General features: G+C 41.8%; 1 protein-coding gene and 1 pseudogene across 1 annotated transcript; one reads left to right on the forward strand and one right to left on the reverse strand.

Moving 5' to 3' along the window:
- Positions 1-6: 6 nt before the first annotated feature.
- On the forward strand, positions 7-1,618 carry LOC117214596 (solute carrier family 22 member 8-like). Its single transcript, XM_033460802.1, has 4 exons — positions 7-46; positions 112-326; positions 720-895; positions 1,332-1,618. Exons 2-4 carry the CDS (start codon positions 278-280, stop codon positions 1,548-1,550), a joined length of 444 nt encoding a protein of 147 aa, XP_033316693.1. The 5' UTR covers positions 7-46; positions 112-277; the 3' UTR covers positions 1,551-1,618.
- A 2,490-nt stretch (positions 1,619-4,108) lies between these two features.
- LOC117214595 lies at positions 4,109-19,032 on the reverse strand (annotated as a pseudogene).
- Between the last annotated feature and the right edge of the window lie 1,776 nt (positions 19,033-20,808).

Consider the following 20,808-nt stretch of genomic DNA (forward strand, 5'->3'; position numbering starts at 1 on the left):
AAACGCCACGGTTGGCGAGAAACACTATTCTTCTAGTTGCATTCTGGCAAGTATAAGATACGAGTTCATGTTGCGAGAAAACCTTCATAAATAACCGATACAATCTTGTAGGTGTTTCACCCTGATCTCGTTCGACGGTCACGTGTATTCATTAAAACTTATCCAGAGCTCGGTGTTCGTGTCGTTCTCGATCGCCTGTGCCACAGAACTTCCAGCTGGGTTATTACTCGCCCTGTTGCTCGACCGATGGGGTCGTAGACTCTGCGGATTTCTCACGATGGCAATGACCTGTGTACTCAGTATCGCTGAACTTATGCTGCATTCCAGTAAATATATCGATCTGTTTATTAAAGTAAAATTAAAACGATTATAATGACGTATTATTGAGAAAAATCTGAAATTAAGTTGATGATGAATGTAAAAGAATTTTGGCAACTTCGAAGGTATTAATCTTGGAAAATAATTATTTTGATGGAGCTAGAATTTAGGAATTATTAGGAATTAATTTAGTGGCGAAATTGAAAGAGGTGTGCACATTTTAGAAGCAATAATTTTCTATATGTTGGTTTTCTAGAATTTGGAGATTTATAGAAGTTTAAAGTTTGTGTGAAATTTTAATGATTTTGATTAAGCTTCGATCGGACTATATTTTTAATTAAACTTACAATCAAGTATTGTGTACCCAGGATTAATTTTGTATTTTTTAATTTATTCCCCAGTGCTCGCGAAATTAGTAATGTCAATATTGTCGCGATTCTGTCTGAACATGGCAGCCAATGTTGGTCTTCAGTATGCAGTAGAACTTCTGCCCACGCCAGTCAGATCGCAGGGCGTATCTTTCATTCATATTTTCGGAATAGTTGCACACTCTTTGGCGCCATATATCACTGACTCGGTAAATAAATATTTATACTACTATTGTTGTTACAACATTTTTGAAACACCGCTAAGTACATCCACGTTCAACTTCTCTTTAATTTATTCCAAAAAATACAATAAGCGCTATTAGAAATTATGAAAAAGTTCTCATGTAAATTTTCTCATGAAAATGTAAAATAGTTTTTTTCTAGAACAAGTTAAATATTATAAAAATCTGATCAAAATATTTCTCACTTTCTAGAAAGCCCGTTTTGGAAGTTGCAACCAACGCTTTTCTTTAACTGATCTTTAATCAAAAAATTGAAATTTAAAATAAAAAATGATGGAATAACTTAAGATATGAAACTATATTGGTTGAAACTTTCTAATGAAACTTTTTAAATGAGAAATACTTTGACCAGATTTTCATGGTATTTAACCTTTGCTCATATAAATTAATATTTGTTCATTAGGCTGCAATTTGGGAGGGATTTCCAATGCTCATTATCAGCACGGTGTCCTTTTTTGGCGCTGCACTGGTTTTGTTCCTGCCGGAAACTGTCGGCCAGAATCTTCCTCAGACTATCAAGCAAGGCGAAGAATTCGGAAGGGACCAACATTTCTGGTCGTTGCCTTGCTACCATAAGACACACTTCAATGGACATCAACACTATCACTCCTGTCAACGATAATTATCTGATTTTTAATAATAATTCAATTAAAAAACACGAAGGAGGATTCGTGTTTTTTTTAGAAGTAACAATATTACAAGCGGATCAGTCTGACGATTTTTGTACGAGAAAAAATCGGAACATATTATTTTTCTATTCTCCTACATTAATTTTTATTTTTATCGTTTACGTTTAAGAATTTGTAAGCCTTAATTCTAAAAAGAGCGAGCTTAGAAATCGTGTTCCTATATAATTTTTATTATTATCTTTTAAGAGCTTTTATAATTTTAATGCTAATTTTCACTTGCGTTACGCACGTTCGAATCGTTCAGCGGTTGGTGCTAATTTGATATTCAAAGATATTACGTAGAATAATATCGAAAATGTTACGTAAATTAATAATTACGTAATTTATTAATTACGTAAATAATAAATTAGGGAGATTTAAATTTTTGATTCCTTTAATGTTTTTAACATTTTTCACTGGAATATATTGAACAAAATCTTATTTAAAAAAATAGTACGTTTAGATAATTTGTCTTTGTGAAAAGAAACAGTTTTATATCTTTTGAACGATTATCCACGTATTTTTAACGATTATTTATCTATTCGTTATATTTTTTTGTACGATTTTAAATAACGTACAATATTAATAAAATCCAAGCTTGAAGACTTTTTAAATTATTGTTATAATTTCTTCAGCACCAACTACTGGACTTTTATCTATCTAAAACGAGTTGTGCGTACATTTAAAAAAAAAATAACTCTAATTGACTGTTTCTATGGTTTAAGAAGAAGAAAAAAAGAAAGGAAAGAATATTGTAAGCAAATCGTGCCGTCGTATGACGATCAGTGTTCGTCGTTGTGCCAATAACAACGCAATCAATCTGAAGAAACCTATTCATAGTATTCATAATCATCACTCACGTATACATTCGCGTATACACTCACGTCCATAAGATTGATTCACCGAATAAAACTTCCATAAACCTTAATATAAGAAACAATTCTACTTTTTATTTGCACACACATCGACGAATCCCCCGAACAAAAATAAACTGCTAAATATCTCTATAATTAAATACATTAATGCTCGATGATCCTCGTTCATCATTATACGTCTAATCTAACTCCATCCTATAATTAGGAGTTCTACGATAACGATCACTTATGTTACAATGTATTAACCCTTAACAGCCGAACTTAATTATAATTAATTATAGAAAATGAAATGCTTCATTATACGGATATTTGAAGTAATATTCTGTATTATACAGGGTGTCTGGTAATTGATACTGTGATAACCAGTGGTTAGTTAATGTGGTTAATAACCAGTGGTACAGAATAATACTATGTGAAAGGATCTGTTGAAAATATAAAACGAGAGATTTTCGTACGACGTTCGAGAGAATGAAATTCTGAAGCTTTGTCAACTCGTGTTCACACGACATTCACGAAACATATTCAAAATTTATTTTCTCGAAAATACGAAGAATCATCAGTTACGAAACACTCTGTACTATATCACATTATTATATCACTATCGTATTGATAAGAAATGTCGATATTATAACTCCTTAAGACTCCCTTAATATTTATTTGCGATTCAGCTTAATATGTATTGGCCCTATGTAATTTCAAGATTAAAAATATAAAAGAATTCATTCCTGATTACGATATCGTACGTGATTTACAAAATCATCGACCGTCAAGGGTTAAATGAGAATTCTCTCGTCCAGAATTATTTTCCAGACGATCGAATTATTATCCATTGCATCACGAGGATCGAACTAACTTGTAGCCTTGAACAATTATGTACAGTTGAATCTCTAGCGTAGGAATATTTCAAAGAATCTCAGGTTTTGAGGAACGATAGCTGATATTTGCAACGAACAATAGTATGTCTTTTTAATCGGTAACTGAAAGCAGGGGCTAGTCTCATAAGTACGCGAATGATTCTAACGATCGAATGATTCTAGTTGCTAGAATCATTGTTTAAAGGTGGTATAACGGAGATTGTGCGCTTAAGACGAACAGGTCGGAGGATCGAAAGGAACGAGATTGGAAATATTCGCGTCTCTTCACGAATCAGAATTTTACTATTTCTAATTGAACACGTGACGGAGTTTCGATCTGTTTGAAGTAACATTTAAACCTGAGCATTTTCAAAATTAACTCATTATCTATCAATTTTTCTTCTAAAATTTGTATATAATTCTATAAATTATTTACTGCTTTTTCCATTGGATTTAAACAGAACAATTTCGGAAGAATGTCGAACATTATGTTAATATCCTTTGTATTAAAAAAAATTTCTGCTTAAAAAGATCCTACAACTTTCATTTTATAATCTCAATTGGGTATGATGGTAGCTAATGAACGCTTAGCAATTAATTGTTTTAATGCATTCCATTTTATGAATGATCAGTAATTACGGATTCAAGGATACTTATTAGAAGTAATATTCTTATTATATCTAAATATATCAAATAGAGATATTTCTCGCATTAATACTGAAAGATCATAAAAATGAAAATATCATAAAAGAATTCCAATCTTGATGTTTCATTAGAATAATATATATATATGTATGTATATATTTAAATTAAATAACAGAGATCTCAGAGTTTTCAAAGCATTCAACGTGTTGATGCATAAATGGATGATGAAAAAAAGCCACGTTGATCGAGCGAACGCAAAATACACTTCGGTTTCAAAGTCGATCGAAACTCTCATTTCAAGTGTCGGCGATTTATGAATTACCTATATTGATACAAAGGCGATTCGTAATAAAGGAGACAAGTTGAAAGCTTGACAATGCGCGAAGACAGCTCTCTTTTTGTGTTTCGAGTCTCGTGGCAATCCTTTGTTATTCACGGTATTTCATAGTTAAATCAATTCAACTAGAGTATTCCTTCAACGAGAAAAGAAAAAAAAGAGCAAGAAGAAAAAGATATAGATCTTTCTTTTCGATTTTTAAAGCGAAAGATGCATAAATACTATGGTATATTATTTCCTTATATATCGTTTCCTTTAATACGTATATCCAATACTGAATTTAATTGTACATTTACATAAGATACTTGAATCGTTTCTCATTTCCAACACTTTACCGATGTTATAGTACGCGAAATAATTACATCGTATTATGTGAACGCAACGTACTTTAAATGCCGCGTTCTTAATTCTTTAAATTTCACATTTTTATACAGTCATTCCAATTAAAAAAAGATACACTTTAAAGAAAATTATCTTGTGTGCAACAAAGCTACTTCGTCGATGAAGCGTCAATTAATTGCTTAAACGTATATCTTGTGTAATTTGACGATTCTTGTCTCTTTCACTACAATAATCGATACTTCCTCCTAGTTTCTCTCAATAGCTCTCCAATCTCAATACGTTCGTAATATCTTAACATCTAACATCACACACACACGTTTAATAACTATATTTATAACGAATTTGGCAAGTTTCAGGCCACTGGCAAGTTTCACACCACTGGCAAGTTTCACACCACTGGGGAGAGTCACGCCACTGGAAAGTTTTACGCCATTGGCATGAGTCATGCCAGTGTCGAGTTTCATGCCGTCGCCAAATCTAACTGCTATAGCCTAGTACAATCCATTTTTTGAACACTGCCAGTAAACGCTGGATTTGAAAGGCCTTTCTTCTTTCTATAAGATTTTTTCAGCATTTTGCTCCTGTCAAATTGAAATAAACGATTATTAGTAAATTTATATTGACATAAGGCGGAGGAAGAATATTATAGAATCTATACTTACGAGGATATACACGGAACCCACCAGAAACTTTGTTCCCTGCCGAAGTCATTCCCCTCCTGTAGGGTTTCTGGTAATTCCTGGTTCAACGTTTCTGGCAAGCCAAGGGTCAGGAAGGCATGTCCAAAAGACAGCAAACCGAGGGCAACCAGCGGTAAGGATGGATCAATGTCAGCCTAAATTAAACGAAAAATATTCTCCCTTTTATACGCCTTCCCCTTATATGCCTTCCCGTTATACGTCGCCCGTTATACGTCTCCCTTTAGACGCCTTCCGCTATACGTCCCCCGCTATACGTCTCTCTCTATACGTCTCCCTATACGTCTCCCTATACGTCTCCCTATACGTCTCCCTATACGTCTCCCTATACGTCTCCCTTTATACCTCTTTTAGAAGTAATAGCGATTAATTCCGCTTTCCGCTAATTCCTTAATTTCCCTTCGATTTTCGGGAAATAAATGGATACTTCCATAAGTTTATTTTCGGTAATAACATTACACAAATAATAGTATACTTTGAGGTTAACTTATAATTCAGAACAGAATAACTTACACAATAATCGAGAGTGTCCTCGCAAATATTCCTCTTCGTATTTTCTTAATATTTACTTAATATATACTTAATATTTTTTTAAATATTAATAAAGAATATTGGTTAAAGACAGAATTTGAAGAAGTTGTCAATATACAAAGGATCATTGGTGTTACCTGTGTAACGAGATTTTGTAAACATTCGTTTCATTTAGAAACGAAGCTATAGTGTAGTATCGCAAACCTGTAAATAATTACAGACAATAGAAAAGTTACATTTTCTTCACAAAAAAACGAAACGGAGGAAAATATATCGAAAATCTATCTTGTTTCCGTGATTCGTAAGATCACAAGAAGAATCCATGGCCCGACAAGGAACATAATTTTCCTACAAATTAAACCAACTTAAAAAAACGTATTTCAATAACAGATAATATTAGTCGTAAATTAAAAAAGAGGTTGAGTAATTTTCGGATCGTAGAAATACGATGTCGTTAACAGAAATTTCGATTCACTTACCAGATAAATAATGTAAGGTCCCAAAATGTGGGCGATATAACCGATGATATGGATCAAAGACACGCCCTGAGCTCTCACCACAGTCGGCAGCATTTCCGCTGCATATTGGAAACCAATATTCGCGGCGATATTCACCCCAAGACGCGCTATAATCGCCATGGCAACCGTTGTCGAACCTTGAATAAGTTGAAAAATATGTAAATGCCACGATCGCCGCATTCCACGCACGATACATACGCCCGATGCGCGCATGGTCCAATTAAAAATTAAATGTCATCCCTGTCGAGTATGTGACGTTGAGAAATAAATGTCAATCGTTAATGGAATAGGATTTAAAGGCGAAAAAGAAAACATTATTCTTGCATCAAGCACAAGCTCTCATTTCTCAATCTCCCAAAGCTTTCGCTGGAGAAGCTTCAGAAAAGCGCTTTTTAAAACGACCGTCGATCGATAAAACCGGATTTTTTCTATAAAATTCACCCCCGCTTTCTCACTGCTATTCACACATTCCTGCTATTTTATTGAATAATATCGATTGACAAGTCATTTATTAAGAAATAAAAAAAGAAAAAATGTTACCAGAGGGGGTAGCGATGGCAACGAAGGAGAAAATGCCACAGAGGAACATCGATGCGAAACCCATCCATCGTCTGCCCCATCTGTCGAGGAAAAGGGCGAGTAGAACAGCGGCCGGAAGTTCCGTGAGGGACGCTAAAGAGAACGACGTGAAAACGTCGGGGTCCAGAAGTTTCATGTTCCAAACGTGGCCGTCAAACACCCACACCATCAGCAACCTAGAAAAAAATCAGCCGAGTCATACATAAATCACGCTGGACTTCAAGATCGTTTATTAATCCTTCGCATACTCGTTCCCTCGCGTTTGACGTTTACCGATGCTAATTATATACTTAAGCAGGTTCTTAATGACCCACATAAAATGCCCCATATACTCTCTTAATGTTCATTCGAGTAATTTGTATCTAGTTTATGGTAATTTGTGTCTATTTTAATACTGGTTTTATAAAGACAGGGAAGTAGCGTCGAGGCTGATTGGTAACTTGGTTGAATTAACGGTATAATATAATTGGAATATCGTGAGGTTGAGAGTTAAGAACATATTCTTAGTTAATTTTATTTTAGGAAATGCAGGAAGATTCAGAATTATCGTAGTATTAAAAACAAAGAAAATATAAGAAACGTAAAGGAAGTATAAAATTGAATACCTTTCCTATCTACAGGGTGGTTGGCAACTGGTGATACAAGCGGAAAGCGGGTGTTGTACGCGAAAAAAGAAGTCGAAAATATATGTCGGGTTATGGTTAGAATTTTGTAACAACTCTTCACGTGAATTAGCCATTGTTTCACAAAGCCGAGATTATATTTACACGTATATACAGAACTATCACAAAGCTTAACAAATAATAAGTCTAATGAATAATAAGTTTAACGAATGATAAAATTAGTGAATAATAAATTGTATGAATAATAAGTTTAATGAACACTATTAACAATGTCTTTGGGTTCAAACGAATCCACAGTCAACGGGATAACTCTTCACTAAACGTAAACTAATCTTAGGCGCAAAATACGATTGTTGAAAATGCTCGATGTATCACTCTCCAAAGCAATCACACGAATGCCAGCCTCGTGGAATTTTTCTCGCTGTACGATTGCATTTGTTTTCTATACCCGTTTGGAAGCATCGAGAAGGTTCCAAACGCCGTTGCTAGGCAGTTTCTGCTTGAAGTTTGATTATTAATACAACGTCTTCTTCTTCTACAGAACCTAACAACCTTTTTTTTTTTTTTTTTTTTTTTTTTCGTGGAGGAAACCTTCATAGGCACCCGCGCCCCTCCGGGGAGAGGGCGCTGGGTAGTGCCGGATTCTTACCGGCTAAAACCTCCACGGTGGCCTGTCCTGACGCCTGAGTCGAGATGCACCCGGGATCTCTCCCGAATTACTCCGGTTGCCCCCGGGCGTCTACCTCTCCTTCTTTGTCGAAGGGAGGCGTCCTTCTCTTCTTTGGACCGCTGGGGGGGAACCACGCCCCCCAGCGCCTCGCTCCTGCTGCGTCATCCTGGGACCCCGTCCCCTGACGCCTCTTCCTGGTTCGACGTGGTCCTGGCAGGCGTGGGGCCCACTAACTTCTCCGAAAATTCTCCGCACCGGATCGGCGCACTGGCAGGTGCCGCGGACACCGCCAGCTGCCATCCGTCTATGAGAGAATATCAGATCCGTCGGGATGCTCACAGGACTCCTCCGTGGGGGCCACCAACTTCTCCGAAATTTCCGCACCGGATCGGTGAACTGGCTAGTGTCGCGGGCACCGGCCAGCCGCCACCCGACTATAAGAAATATCAGATCCATCGGTGTTTTCCCAGGGTAGTCCTGTGTCCCGGGGGCTTCTGCCTGCCTCGTGCTCCTTGGATGGTCCCAGAAAAATGGCTTCGGTGCGCCTCCTTCCTTCTTTCGTCAACGCCTCACGGAGCGGTCACCCATCCTAGACCGCTCCGTGACCGCTGCTGCTTAACTTTCGTGATCGGCCGGGAACGAGTGTTTCCAGCGCGGCTAACGGCGTTGACCACAGAACCTAACAACCTAACCCCAACCTAACCCCAACCTAACCCCAATCTTCGACTTCTTTTTTCGCGTAGAATCACCCCCTTTCCGCTTGTACCATCAGTTACCAACCACCCTGTATATCTTTTCGTATATGATTATAAATTTCTCTGGTGTCTTAGTTTTTTCTAAAATAATATTGTAATCATTGCTGAGAATTTACAAGTAAAAAGTTCTAGCTGTGTAGTTTGTTCGATTGATGTTTCGATTGAAGGTTAACTTACCAATAAATGATGAGCATGATAGTGATACGACCAAGTCGTGGCAGCTTGAAGAGATGTAGGACAGTGTATTGATTATGCGATTGATCCTTCTCATTCATCGCCTTGCAACTTTTCTCAAATTCGTCGAATATTTCTTGCTTCACCTCTTTACCGTTCACTTTAGCGAAGTTTTTCAGCATCTCGATCGCTTTGTCCACCCTGCCACTGGTTATGTACCAACTACGGAAGTATATGAAATACGCAAACGTTATAAAAGCCTGTAAGAAATTTTCAAAATCATCACTTTCACCAACCTTTTGTATCGACAAACTTTTTGTGCAAATTTGAATAGAGCTGTCTAGTTACGCATCAATCATTTATTTTGTACAGCTAAAAATGTGATGGCTTATCGAGAGAAAGATGTTGACCTTGAGATGTTTTATTATGTTTTATTTACGAGACAGAGGAATCGATGTAATAACCGATCCCAAGATAGTATGTATTGCTGGATAAAATATTACCCAATTTAATTCAGCTATAATTTTGGAATTTTTATGGTCCGGTCTCAAAGGACTTTTGATGTTTTAAGAGAAACTTTAACGTAAAAGAAATTTCTTATATTTCTTTGAGGATTATTTTTAAAGAATTTTCCGATGATACGAAGATACAAAAATAATCCAAAGGACGAGGTAAGATTAAATGTCTACTATACTATCGTATACTAATTTACTTACGAAATTTCTTTGTATTATATTTTTATAATGAAAAAGAAATTGGAATTAAACTACCGTGCACTTTCAGGAACAATCCATGGTCCTACAAACGCAACCACCATAGGACACGCGGTGACCATGCTGAGGATCCTCCAATTTGAGATCCAATATGCGATCCAAGGCAAAAGACTCGAGGCTGCCGCGAAATAAAGTCCAAACGACATGTTCGCTACCAGAGTTCGATATTTCGGACCGACATATTCGATCACTGAAAGAATAATTCGTGATATCGTTATTGTATTACATCGTTATAGAAATCTTCCCAAATGTTTCGTCAATTTCGTTTCTTCATTTGATACAATAATATTGTTTCCTTATTTCCTTTAGGTTTGTCCTTTCTTCGTTTTTTACCAATCTAATTTCAAATATTCAGACTTATTTGTAGATTTTATAAATCATTAACATCGACAATGTAAGATCGTTTTGAATTAAAAAGAATTTTAAAAGGAACACTGCTTTCATCTCAATATCGAACGGAGAGTGCCTCAGTAATCGTGGTATAACCGAAGATTATTCTCCATAGGGAAATAGGTCACTCGAAAGATACAATTTCATACCAGAAAAGTATACAGAATTAAGTATCCTGTCGTTTAAAATAAAATATCTTAAAGTATCCCTAGACACATGTAATTTTAATACCAAACTAGATATACAATTACACAACAAATTTCAAATTACGAGATATAATTCCAAAATATAAAGTTTCAGTAAAATCATTTACCATTAAATATCTTAAAATTGATATCGTAAAATTCGAATAAAAATTTGACTTAAGAAAAAACAAACCGACATAGGGCAATAAACATTTATTCAAACAGGTCATAAATAGTTAATCGTTACGTAAAACGGGACCGATACCGGTGCCTCATTATTAGGTCATAAATTATAGTTTTCCTATTCTCAACAGCTTTTTCTCTCTTATAATTTTCTCGATGACTCACCGATAATGAAAAGCACGTTGAAGCAGTTATCGAACGAGGTACCGACGACTAATCTCGCCAGACAGAAGCTCCAGAAGCTGTTGCAAAACGCAGTGCCGACAGACGCGATGAAACCAACCGCGTTACACGCAACCAACGCCGGAATTCTGCCACAATGGTCGGCTATGTAACCAAATATTAAGCCTCCAAGAATGCTGCCGACGAAGAAGGCCGATTGTGCTGCTGAGCCGAGGAATGCGTGGTCGCATACCCATTCCAGCTGAAACAGAAAAGGGGGATGCTTTACGATTGCGGCTAGTTATGAAAAAACACCGCGTGGTTGGAAAATCGATAGAAGGTGAAGAGAATAAGGAAGACGACGAAAGGACGAGTAATAAATTCCGTAGTTTTTTAATATCATCAGAATTGAGAACCTGAGTCGTAGGTTAGTTAATTGTAGTCTTTTGGTAATATTTTTAGTAATAAAATAGTAGAGGTAGTTTGCATAATTCTTGGATATGATTAGAGAATTTGTCATAGTGGAAGGAATATAAATTTGTTAAGTAGAAGATAGTATCTCCCGATTTAAGTAGAACTTTTTTAGTGATAAAATAGCAGAAATAGAAATTAGAAATAATAATAATAACAATAAATATTCGATAAAAATGTCTTGAGTCGTAAGAAGTTACCAAGTGCGTATTTATACGTTCAATTCGAAATATCTGTCTATTGTACAGTTGTAACTTTCACTTTTCGATTTATGCGATATTATATAAACGGATTCATGTTCGTGATTTAATACGCCGAGACGTACAAATAATTAAGGATGACAAGGTTAATTTTATGTTCCGCTATAAACGAGCTCTGTTAAGATGCAAACAGCATAACAAGTAATTACACCTACGTCTAAGTTCGTGCAACCAACAAGGACTTCTTTTATAATGACTGCATTATATGCTATCGTCAGCAGCTTTACGAAAGACCGTAAATATTTATAGAACGACGGTTCCAACAGTTTTAATTTAAATAAAAATTTGTTAATCGGTGTCGAAAGTTTGAAGTTACTTTATATAAAGAATATAATTTTCTCTTGTGATTTTACCTCGACAGCTATAGATTTGTATGGTATCATCGTGTGATTAAAGGTCCATCCATATTGGCATGGTTTTATTGGCCAGGATGGGTCTGCCTCTCTGATACCACTCTCCAATATGTCGGTATAGTTCACATTGTACATGTTACATCGCGAAAACGAAGTCGCACCTTCCGCCAGCAATTCCTCACTCGACGCTGGAGGGATCGATAGTGCAATCCTACATAAAACAAGAATACGTTACATTAACGATGATGAAATTTGCAAGAAGTATTTTTAAGAATACTAATTTTCCTTTGATTTTCTTATCTTTTTTTAAATAACCAAGGAAAAATGACAGCAAATGGTAGAGAGAGAGAGAAATTGGAAAAATAAGATGAAAATTCTACTCAAAAGTGCGTAGTTTTTAATCCTAATCTTAAATTAGTCCAATTCCTTGAAACTTAATTCGAATCCTATTTAAATAAAAAAGTGACAAAAGTAATATACATAACAATATAAAAATCTATAATAATTTCTCTAATAAAGAATAACGACGATATCAGTAACAGTAATAACACATTATCTTTAATAGTGTTTACATTTTTGCATTTTTAAATTTTCTGTAAAAATAAAATTCGCATAAAAATCCGCGGCCTACTTATTATTTATAAATCTGCTGTTTCAAAAAAAAAAAAAAAAAAAATCAAAAATGGGAAAGGTGAAAGAATAAAGTACCAGGAAAACAAAAGCACAAAATACAAAAGAGGAAAAGAGACAATGACCGTAAAAATAGGAACAAAGGCAAGAGCTGGAAGGACGATCGTCCCGTATCTGTTGCACTCCGAGGCATTCGAATTGTGTTGGGATTTAATTACCGATCGCTGCACGTATCGGTGAGTCTATTTCCAGACAAATAAACGGTACGCGGGGAGATTCGAGAAATTGTGCGAAACGAAAAAAAATTTCCAAGCCGATCAGTTCGCGGAACACGTAATGAGAACAGCCACAACGGCGGACATAGGAGCCGAACTGATTCGCCGGGCCGCCGAGGTGGCCAAGGCTGCCGAGGCACCCCGCGGCCACAAGGGCACGCAGGGGAAAACCCTGAAGGAGGCGGCGAGAACCATCACCGCGGGCGTGACAGAGTTAGTGAGGAGAACGGACCCTGTCACCGACGCACTCGCTATAGCGCAAGGACGCATAGCAACACTGGAGGCGGCGGTAGAGGCACTCCGAAAAGAGCCGGCCTCGCGCCCCACCGCGGATGAGAGCAGCTACAGGGCGCGTCTCGCTGCAGTCGAGCACCAAGTAGAGGAGATGAGATCCTTGCTGCACCGACTGGAGGAACAACTACAGGGAACAGAAAAAGGAGAAGGAAAGGAGGTCGCCCCTGCCACGAACACGAGAGGGATGGAGCCTGGAGCCCCAAGCGCCTCAGCGCCCAAGGGAGGCCGATAGGCTGTCACCGAATGGCAGACCGTCGGAAGGAAAAGAAGAGGAAAGAAGAAGGAGGCAGGGAAGAAGCAGCCGGCGAAGCTGATCCCCGAGACAGGGGCGGAGAACCAGAGGAAAACTCCGGAGAGTGGATTGGAGAACGCACGAAGAGGGGGAGGCAGGGGGCCCCTCCCGCGCGCACCGCGAACGTCAGCGGTAACAATCACCCTGACGGACAAATCGAGCCAATCCTACGCGGAGGTGCTGGCTGCGGCCAAGGACAGTGTCTCCCTGACCGAGCTCGGCATCAACACGATGAGGATGCGGAAGACCATCACCGGAGGTGTCATCTTAGAGGTCCCTGAGGACCAGGAAAGGGAGAAGGCCGCAGCGCTCGCAGCACAGCTGACGCGGGCTCTGGACCCGAACGAGGTCCGCGTGGCGACCCCCTTCCGAGCCGCGGAGGCAAGGGTGTCCCTGATAGACATAGCGGCCACCAAGGCGGAAATCCAGAACACCCTGGCGAGGGAGAGCGGCTGCAAGCCGGAGGACATCCGGCTGGGAGAAATCCGCCCCGCCCGGAACGGACTTGGCACCGTATGGATACGAGACCCTGCCAGTGCAGTGAGGAAACTGGCCCAGGCTGGAAGGTCGCCATAGGCTGGTCGACGGCGAAGGTCGAAGCCATCGAACGGAGACCGTTACAGTGCTACAGGTGCCTTGGGATAGGACACACGGGGAAGACCTGCACCGCCAAGGAGGACAAGGGGCACCTGTGCTTCAGATGCGGCGAACCAGGGCACCAGGCGAGAGCATGCACTACTGCGAGCCCGAAATGCCTGCTCTGCGAGGCGCTTGGAGCACCGTCGGTGCACAGGATGGGGGGACCGGCTTGCGCCCCCTCGAAGAAAGGAACGAAAGGAGCCGCCCGCGGATCCACGGCTGCAAGAGGCAGCGAGAAAGGCTCCCCGTCGCAAAGCGACCCTAAGCCCGCGAACAAGGAGGTAGGCACGGAGGAAGCCACAAACAAGGAAAGAACACTAAAGAACTGAGAATGCGCATCCTCCAGACTAACCTGGGAAGGTCAAGGCGAGCACAAGACCTGCTCCACCAAACCATCCGGGAGAGCACGGTCGCCCTAGCGGTGGTGGCGGAACCATACAGAGTACTGGATGCCCCGGAGTGGGTCGGAGACACGGACGGAATGGTTGCCGTCACCTGGACATCAACGCCCGGGGCGTTCGCCCACGGAGCCCTGCTGGAACGCGGCAACGGGTACGCCGCGGTCGAGTGGGCAGGGATGATGGTGGTGGGGGTGTACGTGTCACCTAACAGCGGACGGGCAGCGTTCGAAGAATTCCTAGACGGAGTTGGCGACTGCGTCAGGCGACGACTCCCCCGACAAGTGCTCGTCCTGGGAGACTTCAACGCGCACTCCACGGAATGGGGGAACGCCAGGACCAACGCGCGCGGCCGCACGCTATCAAACTGGGCCGCGGGACTTGGACTTCTGTTAGTGAACAGGGGCTCGACCAGTACCTGCGTGACGTGCAGAGGGAGCTCCATTGTTGACATAACATGGGCCTCCCCCGAGGCATTCAGGCGGATCTCAGGCTGGAGAGTGGCCGAAGGGGTCGAGACGCTGTCAGACCACCTCTACATATTCATGGAGGTGGACGCACCTGGACCTGGAATGCCGACGACAAACGACGGGCGCGGCCCGCCGAGGGGGAGACACGCGCGCCCATACCGCGGCGCTATAGCAACAGCTTGGAGCTGGGAGGCCTCGACAACGACGACCGAAGCAGACGTGGAAGAGGAGGCCGAGAACCTCCGCCAAGCCATGACAGCAATCTGCGACGCATCCATGCCACGAGCCACACCGGGCACGGTGCGAAGCAGAGCAGTTTACTGGTGGAACCCCGACATCGCGGAACTGAGGACGAGATGTGTCCGGGCCCGAAGACAGTACCTAAGGGCCCGCCGCTGGCGACGACGCGACGAAAAAGAAGTCTCCTTGCGCTACCGGACGTACCGCGCGCTACGGCGCTCGCTGCAAAGGGAAATTAAAAAAGCGAAGGACCGTGCCTGGTCCGAACTGGTCGAAACAGTCGAGTCGGACCCATGGGGGAGGCCATACAGGACGGTGACACAGAAACTACGCGCGAAGGGCCCCCTGACAACGGCGGAAATGGAGCCTGTGCTGCTGACGCGGATCACCGGAACGCTCTTTCCCCCACAAGAAAACAGAGCGGCGGAACGGCCACGGGAAACGACACGACCGCTGGAATGGAGGGACGACTGGGAAGTCACGGAGGAGGAGATATGGGAGGCAACCAGAAGAATGACCGCCCGCAACGTGGCACCGGGCCCGGACGGAATCCCTGGCCGGATCTGGGGGGAAGTGATGGCGGTCATGGCCCCCAGACTCCGGCACCTCTTCACAAGATGCCTGAGGGAGGGAGTCTACCCCCGGGCGTGGCGGATGGCGAGACTGATCCTGCTCCATAAAGAGGGCCGACCGACGACCTCGCCGTCAGCGTACCGGCCGATATGCCTACTGGACGAGGTCGGCAAACTATTCGAGAGGGTAGTCGCCGCCCGCTTGGAACGACACATAGCGGGCCAAGTGCCAGGTTTGCACGAAAGCCAGTACGGCTTCCGTAAGCGGCGCTCGACGATTGACGCGGTCAGACGCGTACGAGCGATTGCGGAGGACATGGTCTCCCGGAAAGGCGTGGCGCTGGCGGTTTCCCTGGACATCATCAACGCGTTCAACACCATGCCATGGGACAGGATAGTGACGGCCCTGGAGCACTTCGAGGTTTCCAGCTACCTCGTCCGATTGATCCGAGCCTACCTTGACGACAGGTGGGTGTGTTACACCAGTAAGGAAGGAGAGGAAAAGCGATCCGTCGAGCGTGGCGTCCCGCAGGGCTCGGTGCTGGGCCCCATACTATGGAACGTTGCGTACGACGAGGTACTACGATGCCCGCTACCCCCAGGCGCGGCCATAGTATGCTATGCGGACGACACCCTAATCCTGGTCGAGGGTCGTGGCTGGCACGAGACGCTGCGCATTGGCGGAATCGCAACGGCCTGTGCGATCCGTGCCGTGAACGAACTGGGCCTGAGAGTCTCCCCTGCGAAGTCGGAGGCCACCTGGTTCTTTGACAGGAAGAGGCGAGGGACACCACCGCCCGGCCTATGCATAAACATGGCAGGTAAAACCGTCCGGGTGGGATCACAGATGAAGTATCTGGGACTCACCATCGACAGCCAGTGGACGTTCGAGCCGCACTTCGACTCACTGATCCCGAAGATGTCAGCGCTGCCAATGCCCTGTGCGGCCTACTACCGAACATCGGCGGGGCCGGAGACGCGGTGCGCCGACTTTACGAGGGCGTCGTTCGGTCACAAGTGATGTACGGGGCCCCAGTATGGGCGGACGACTTGATGGCAAGCCGTCGCAGCATTCTGCTCCTGAGAAGGCTGCACAGAGTGACCGCCATCAGAATCATTAGGGGATACCGGACGGTGTCTCACGCGTCGGCGTCCACCCTAGCCGCGTCCCCCCCGTGGGAGCTGCGGGCGCTGGCGCTCAAAAAGAGATACACCCGCCGGAGAGAATGGCACCCGGGAGAAGACCCCACCGAGCAGGCGGCTCCAAACGACACAGGAACCGCCGAGGAGGACACATGGAACCTGTGGCGATCCCAACTGATCAACGGGAGAAGCGAACACCGAGGCGCGGATGCGGTCCTACCAAACTGGGAGGCATGGAGGAGCCGCCACGGCCTCCCACTCACATTCAGGATGACACAAGTACTCACCGGACATGGCGTGTTCGGCGAGTTCCTGAAGAGAATACGGCGAGAGACGACAGACACCTGCCACCACTGCCGAGAGGTCAGGGACACAGCGCAGCACACCCTGGAGCTCTGTCCGGCGTGGGAGCTGCCCCGCTACACCCTGCGGTACGCCATAGGAGAAACGTTGACCCCCTCAGCGATTGTGGAAGCGATGTTGAGAGGGTCACAGGAATACGAGGCCGTCCGCCTCTTCTGCGAGCGAGTTATGCTCGCGAAGGAGCGAGCGGAAAGGGAGAGAAAAAAAACTCTCACCCCTGCAGGATAAGACGATGGAGAAGGATGGCAGTCAGACGACCCAGAGCCGCCCCGCCACCACCCCAACGGACTACGACCAGAAGAAGTGACAGCGCTAGGGACAACGACCTCCCCCTAACGCCTACTCAATAGCCGGCTCGAACAAGAGAACGCGAGAAGGGGATGCAACTGAAGTTAATTCATAAGAGGTTCCTGGAGCACCCCTGTCACGCGCATAAGATGGTCATCGTGGAGTTTTAGTCGGTAGGAGTCCGACACTACTCTGCTATTACGCGATTATTGCAGCAGCGGAGTGTCCATGAGGATTTCTCCACGTACAAAAAAAAAAAAAAAAAAGTTCGCGGAACCCGTGAACGTCTAGAATCTGCCGGAGGTCGTCAACCAAACTGGTCTCCGGCGGGCCTCCGGAACACTAAGAAATCGTCGATCTACAAAGCGATAGTTTCGCCGTGGCCAGGGTGATTCAATGGAAAACAAGCGTAACGAATGATTTTCCTCGTTGACGCATCGTAGAAAACCAGATCTCGCATGCGTCGTCAAGAATGGTAACACGATTCGTTGGAATCGTGCCATCCAGACTTCCCATCCTTTCACCGGTAATTCCTTACGTTCTTGAAATAGAACACGTGAAAAAGACGTTGATAATAGTATAACTATGGAATCGCGATTTCCAACTATTTTTATCTCGTCGCAAACTGGTTACAGGTATCTCTCCCACTCCCGTACGACACGATATTTACATATGCATTTACATATACAACGCGATACCTGGGTTTTCCTGATTCAATAAACACAGTTGTTTCGTGCAAGTTATCAGATATTATATTGTGGTTTTAAAGAAACAAATTGTCGCGATGCGATACGTTATCACAGCTGAGAAAATGGAAATCTCCGTGCAAGTGGAAGATTCTGTCGTCGAGAATATTTATTGCGACCTGCATGGAAAACAAACAGGCTTTTGAGAAGCCTGGTTTAAACTACGTGCACGTGACTTGAACAGATATGTACATATGCATGTAAATTGTCTCCTATAGAAGGTGGTTAATTCTAGACATCGAAAGGAACGTCTTTAATGAAAACATGTATTGATTTGTTATACGATCGACATGATTATTGACCATTTCGATCTGCCCGAGCTGAAAATGTCTATCGCGTAACAGGGTAAATTCGAACATAAAGAAACTATGTAGGATCGTTCGTTACGTATAACTCAATAATTCAAATAAGACAAATTGCACATAAAGTGTCACTTACTTTTGTTTGTCTGTGAGGTTCCATCGTTCGAGTTCCGGAACGGTACACCAGTGTTCAGCTGGCAATAGCGTGATGAAGAACTGCGTGAAGTAGAGGAACGCGTAGACGAAGGTGAAGGAGCATGATGAAAAGGAACCATTGGTAGCGGCTGGCCTCGCCAACGTACGGTAGTATGTCGTCGAAGGTTTCGATCTTCGGACGTTCGCCCTCCTCGGCTTTTACGGACTCCACCATGACTGTCATTATCTCGATATCTGCGAATCAATGATCCTCGATCACCTACTTAACTCGAATTACACGTTACGAGGAAACTAAGTTTAAGGTGAATGGGGTATTATTAGGTCGTCGAATAAATTCGTGTTGCAATGCGTTCATACCTTTTTATGTGTTTTACGAATACAGATCGATAAACGATCAAGGTGATCGATCTTATGATATACAGTGACTTACGGAAGTACTCGAACACTTTCATATCACGAAACGTTCTATAATTTCGTTAGCACTCTAACGAGATACGATTATCGAGATTATAATAGTAAAATTTGGAATCAATCTGAGATTGTATATTGAAGATATATATACATGAGACAATGTATATATATTTCGCAAATATATATGTTAAATGAAAAATTAATATGTATATAACACATGATGATGATTTTACTACGTACATCGTGGCTTATTATCCTTATTAATTTAGCGAATAATTGACTGCTCAAATACTCTGGTAATTTTTATATATAAAATAACAATAATATATGTTTCCAATAAATATATGAAATTTCTATATACACGTTTAGATCTGTTTCAAATTTTCTCAATGTAATTACGACGATCGTGTCTCACTTCAGTGTCAATGAAATTTCAAAGTGTCTCGTATAAAAATCACCAAAGGTTTGTTTAAGTGCCCGAGTACTTTCACGTGAGCGACTGTTGTTTTAGTAGCAAGTTCTCTTATGTCTATCTCTTCGTTACATTTAGCCGGATAATTTCTCATGTTTATCAACGTGTTATGATCTTTCTCTTATTAAGCGGAGAAATCTCTTCTTCGCTAAATTTTCTTAAACCGGTTCAAGGTGAGGTGAACCACATTGTTGAAATCAAGATGAAGAAGATGAAATCTAAAGTCGAGATGAAAGGAAGTAGATGTTTGTATTGTCTAGATATATTGCCATGCTACTTTTTGACACTATATAATCTTAGGTAAAGGCTAATTCAAGGTGATACAGAGTGTACTGGAAAAAGTGATTTGAATTTGCTAGAGAGGAAGAGAAAAGGAAAGATCCTTGAACATTTTTGCAAGGTTATTGCAAAATGGAGGATACTATCGAAGGCTTATTGCTGTCACTTGTACGTTCTAACTGGAGTGTCCTTTAAATAATTTGCTTCTTATTAGATCCTTTTTGCAAATAGGAAGATAATATTTTTGGGACGTGAGGATTGTTAAATAAAAATGTAATGTAATCAGATGTAAATTGTCATTGGAATAGAAGAGTTTGTTTAGAAGAAATGATCATGAAATACACAAAATGTATCGTGCGTAATGTGTAAATAATAATTAATTCTAAAGACAATTAATGAAAATTTTAAATAATAGAGCACCATACCTCCGGTTCCTGCTTATTTTGACACTGTGCAGAATGTCACACGATTGTTGCCTTTTTTTTTTTAAAGATTATTCAGTTAAGAAACAAGCACCAATAAAAAAGCAATTATAGTTAATTATTAAAAAATCCAAGTAGGTATTACATAAATAAAATTATCAAGGAAGATATTTATCGTAAAGATTGTGTGCTTATGAAAGAAGTAAACGAAATTATTGTAGCGCCATAGTAATTTGTATGAATCTTTGAATCTTGTTTAAATAAAATTTTCGATAAAAATTTGATTCTATCAGTGAACGATTACTACAGTTAATTACTGGTTAATTAAAACAAGTAAGTAAAATTATTGTTACAATAATCCCGACAAATTCGTGATATTATTCAACTAGAATCGTTAAGAAAAAATTCGACACCGTTAGCGAACGCCATTTTACTTTTACTT

This window comes from Bombus bifarius, unplaced genomic scaffold, assembly GCF_011952205.1.
Source record: "Bombus bifarius isolate JDL3187 unplaced genomic scaffold, Bbif_JDL3187 scf7180000009207_frag, whole genome shotgun sequence".
Classification (NCBI taxonomy): domain Eukaryota; kingdom Metazoa; phylum Arthropoda; class Insecta; order Hymenoptera; family Apidae; genus Bombus; species Bombus bifarius.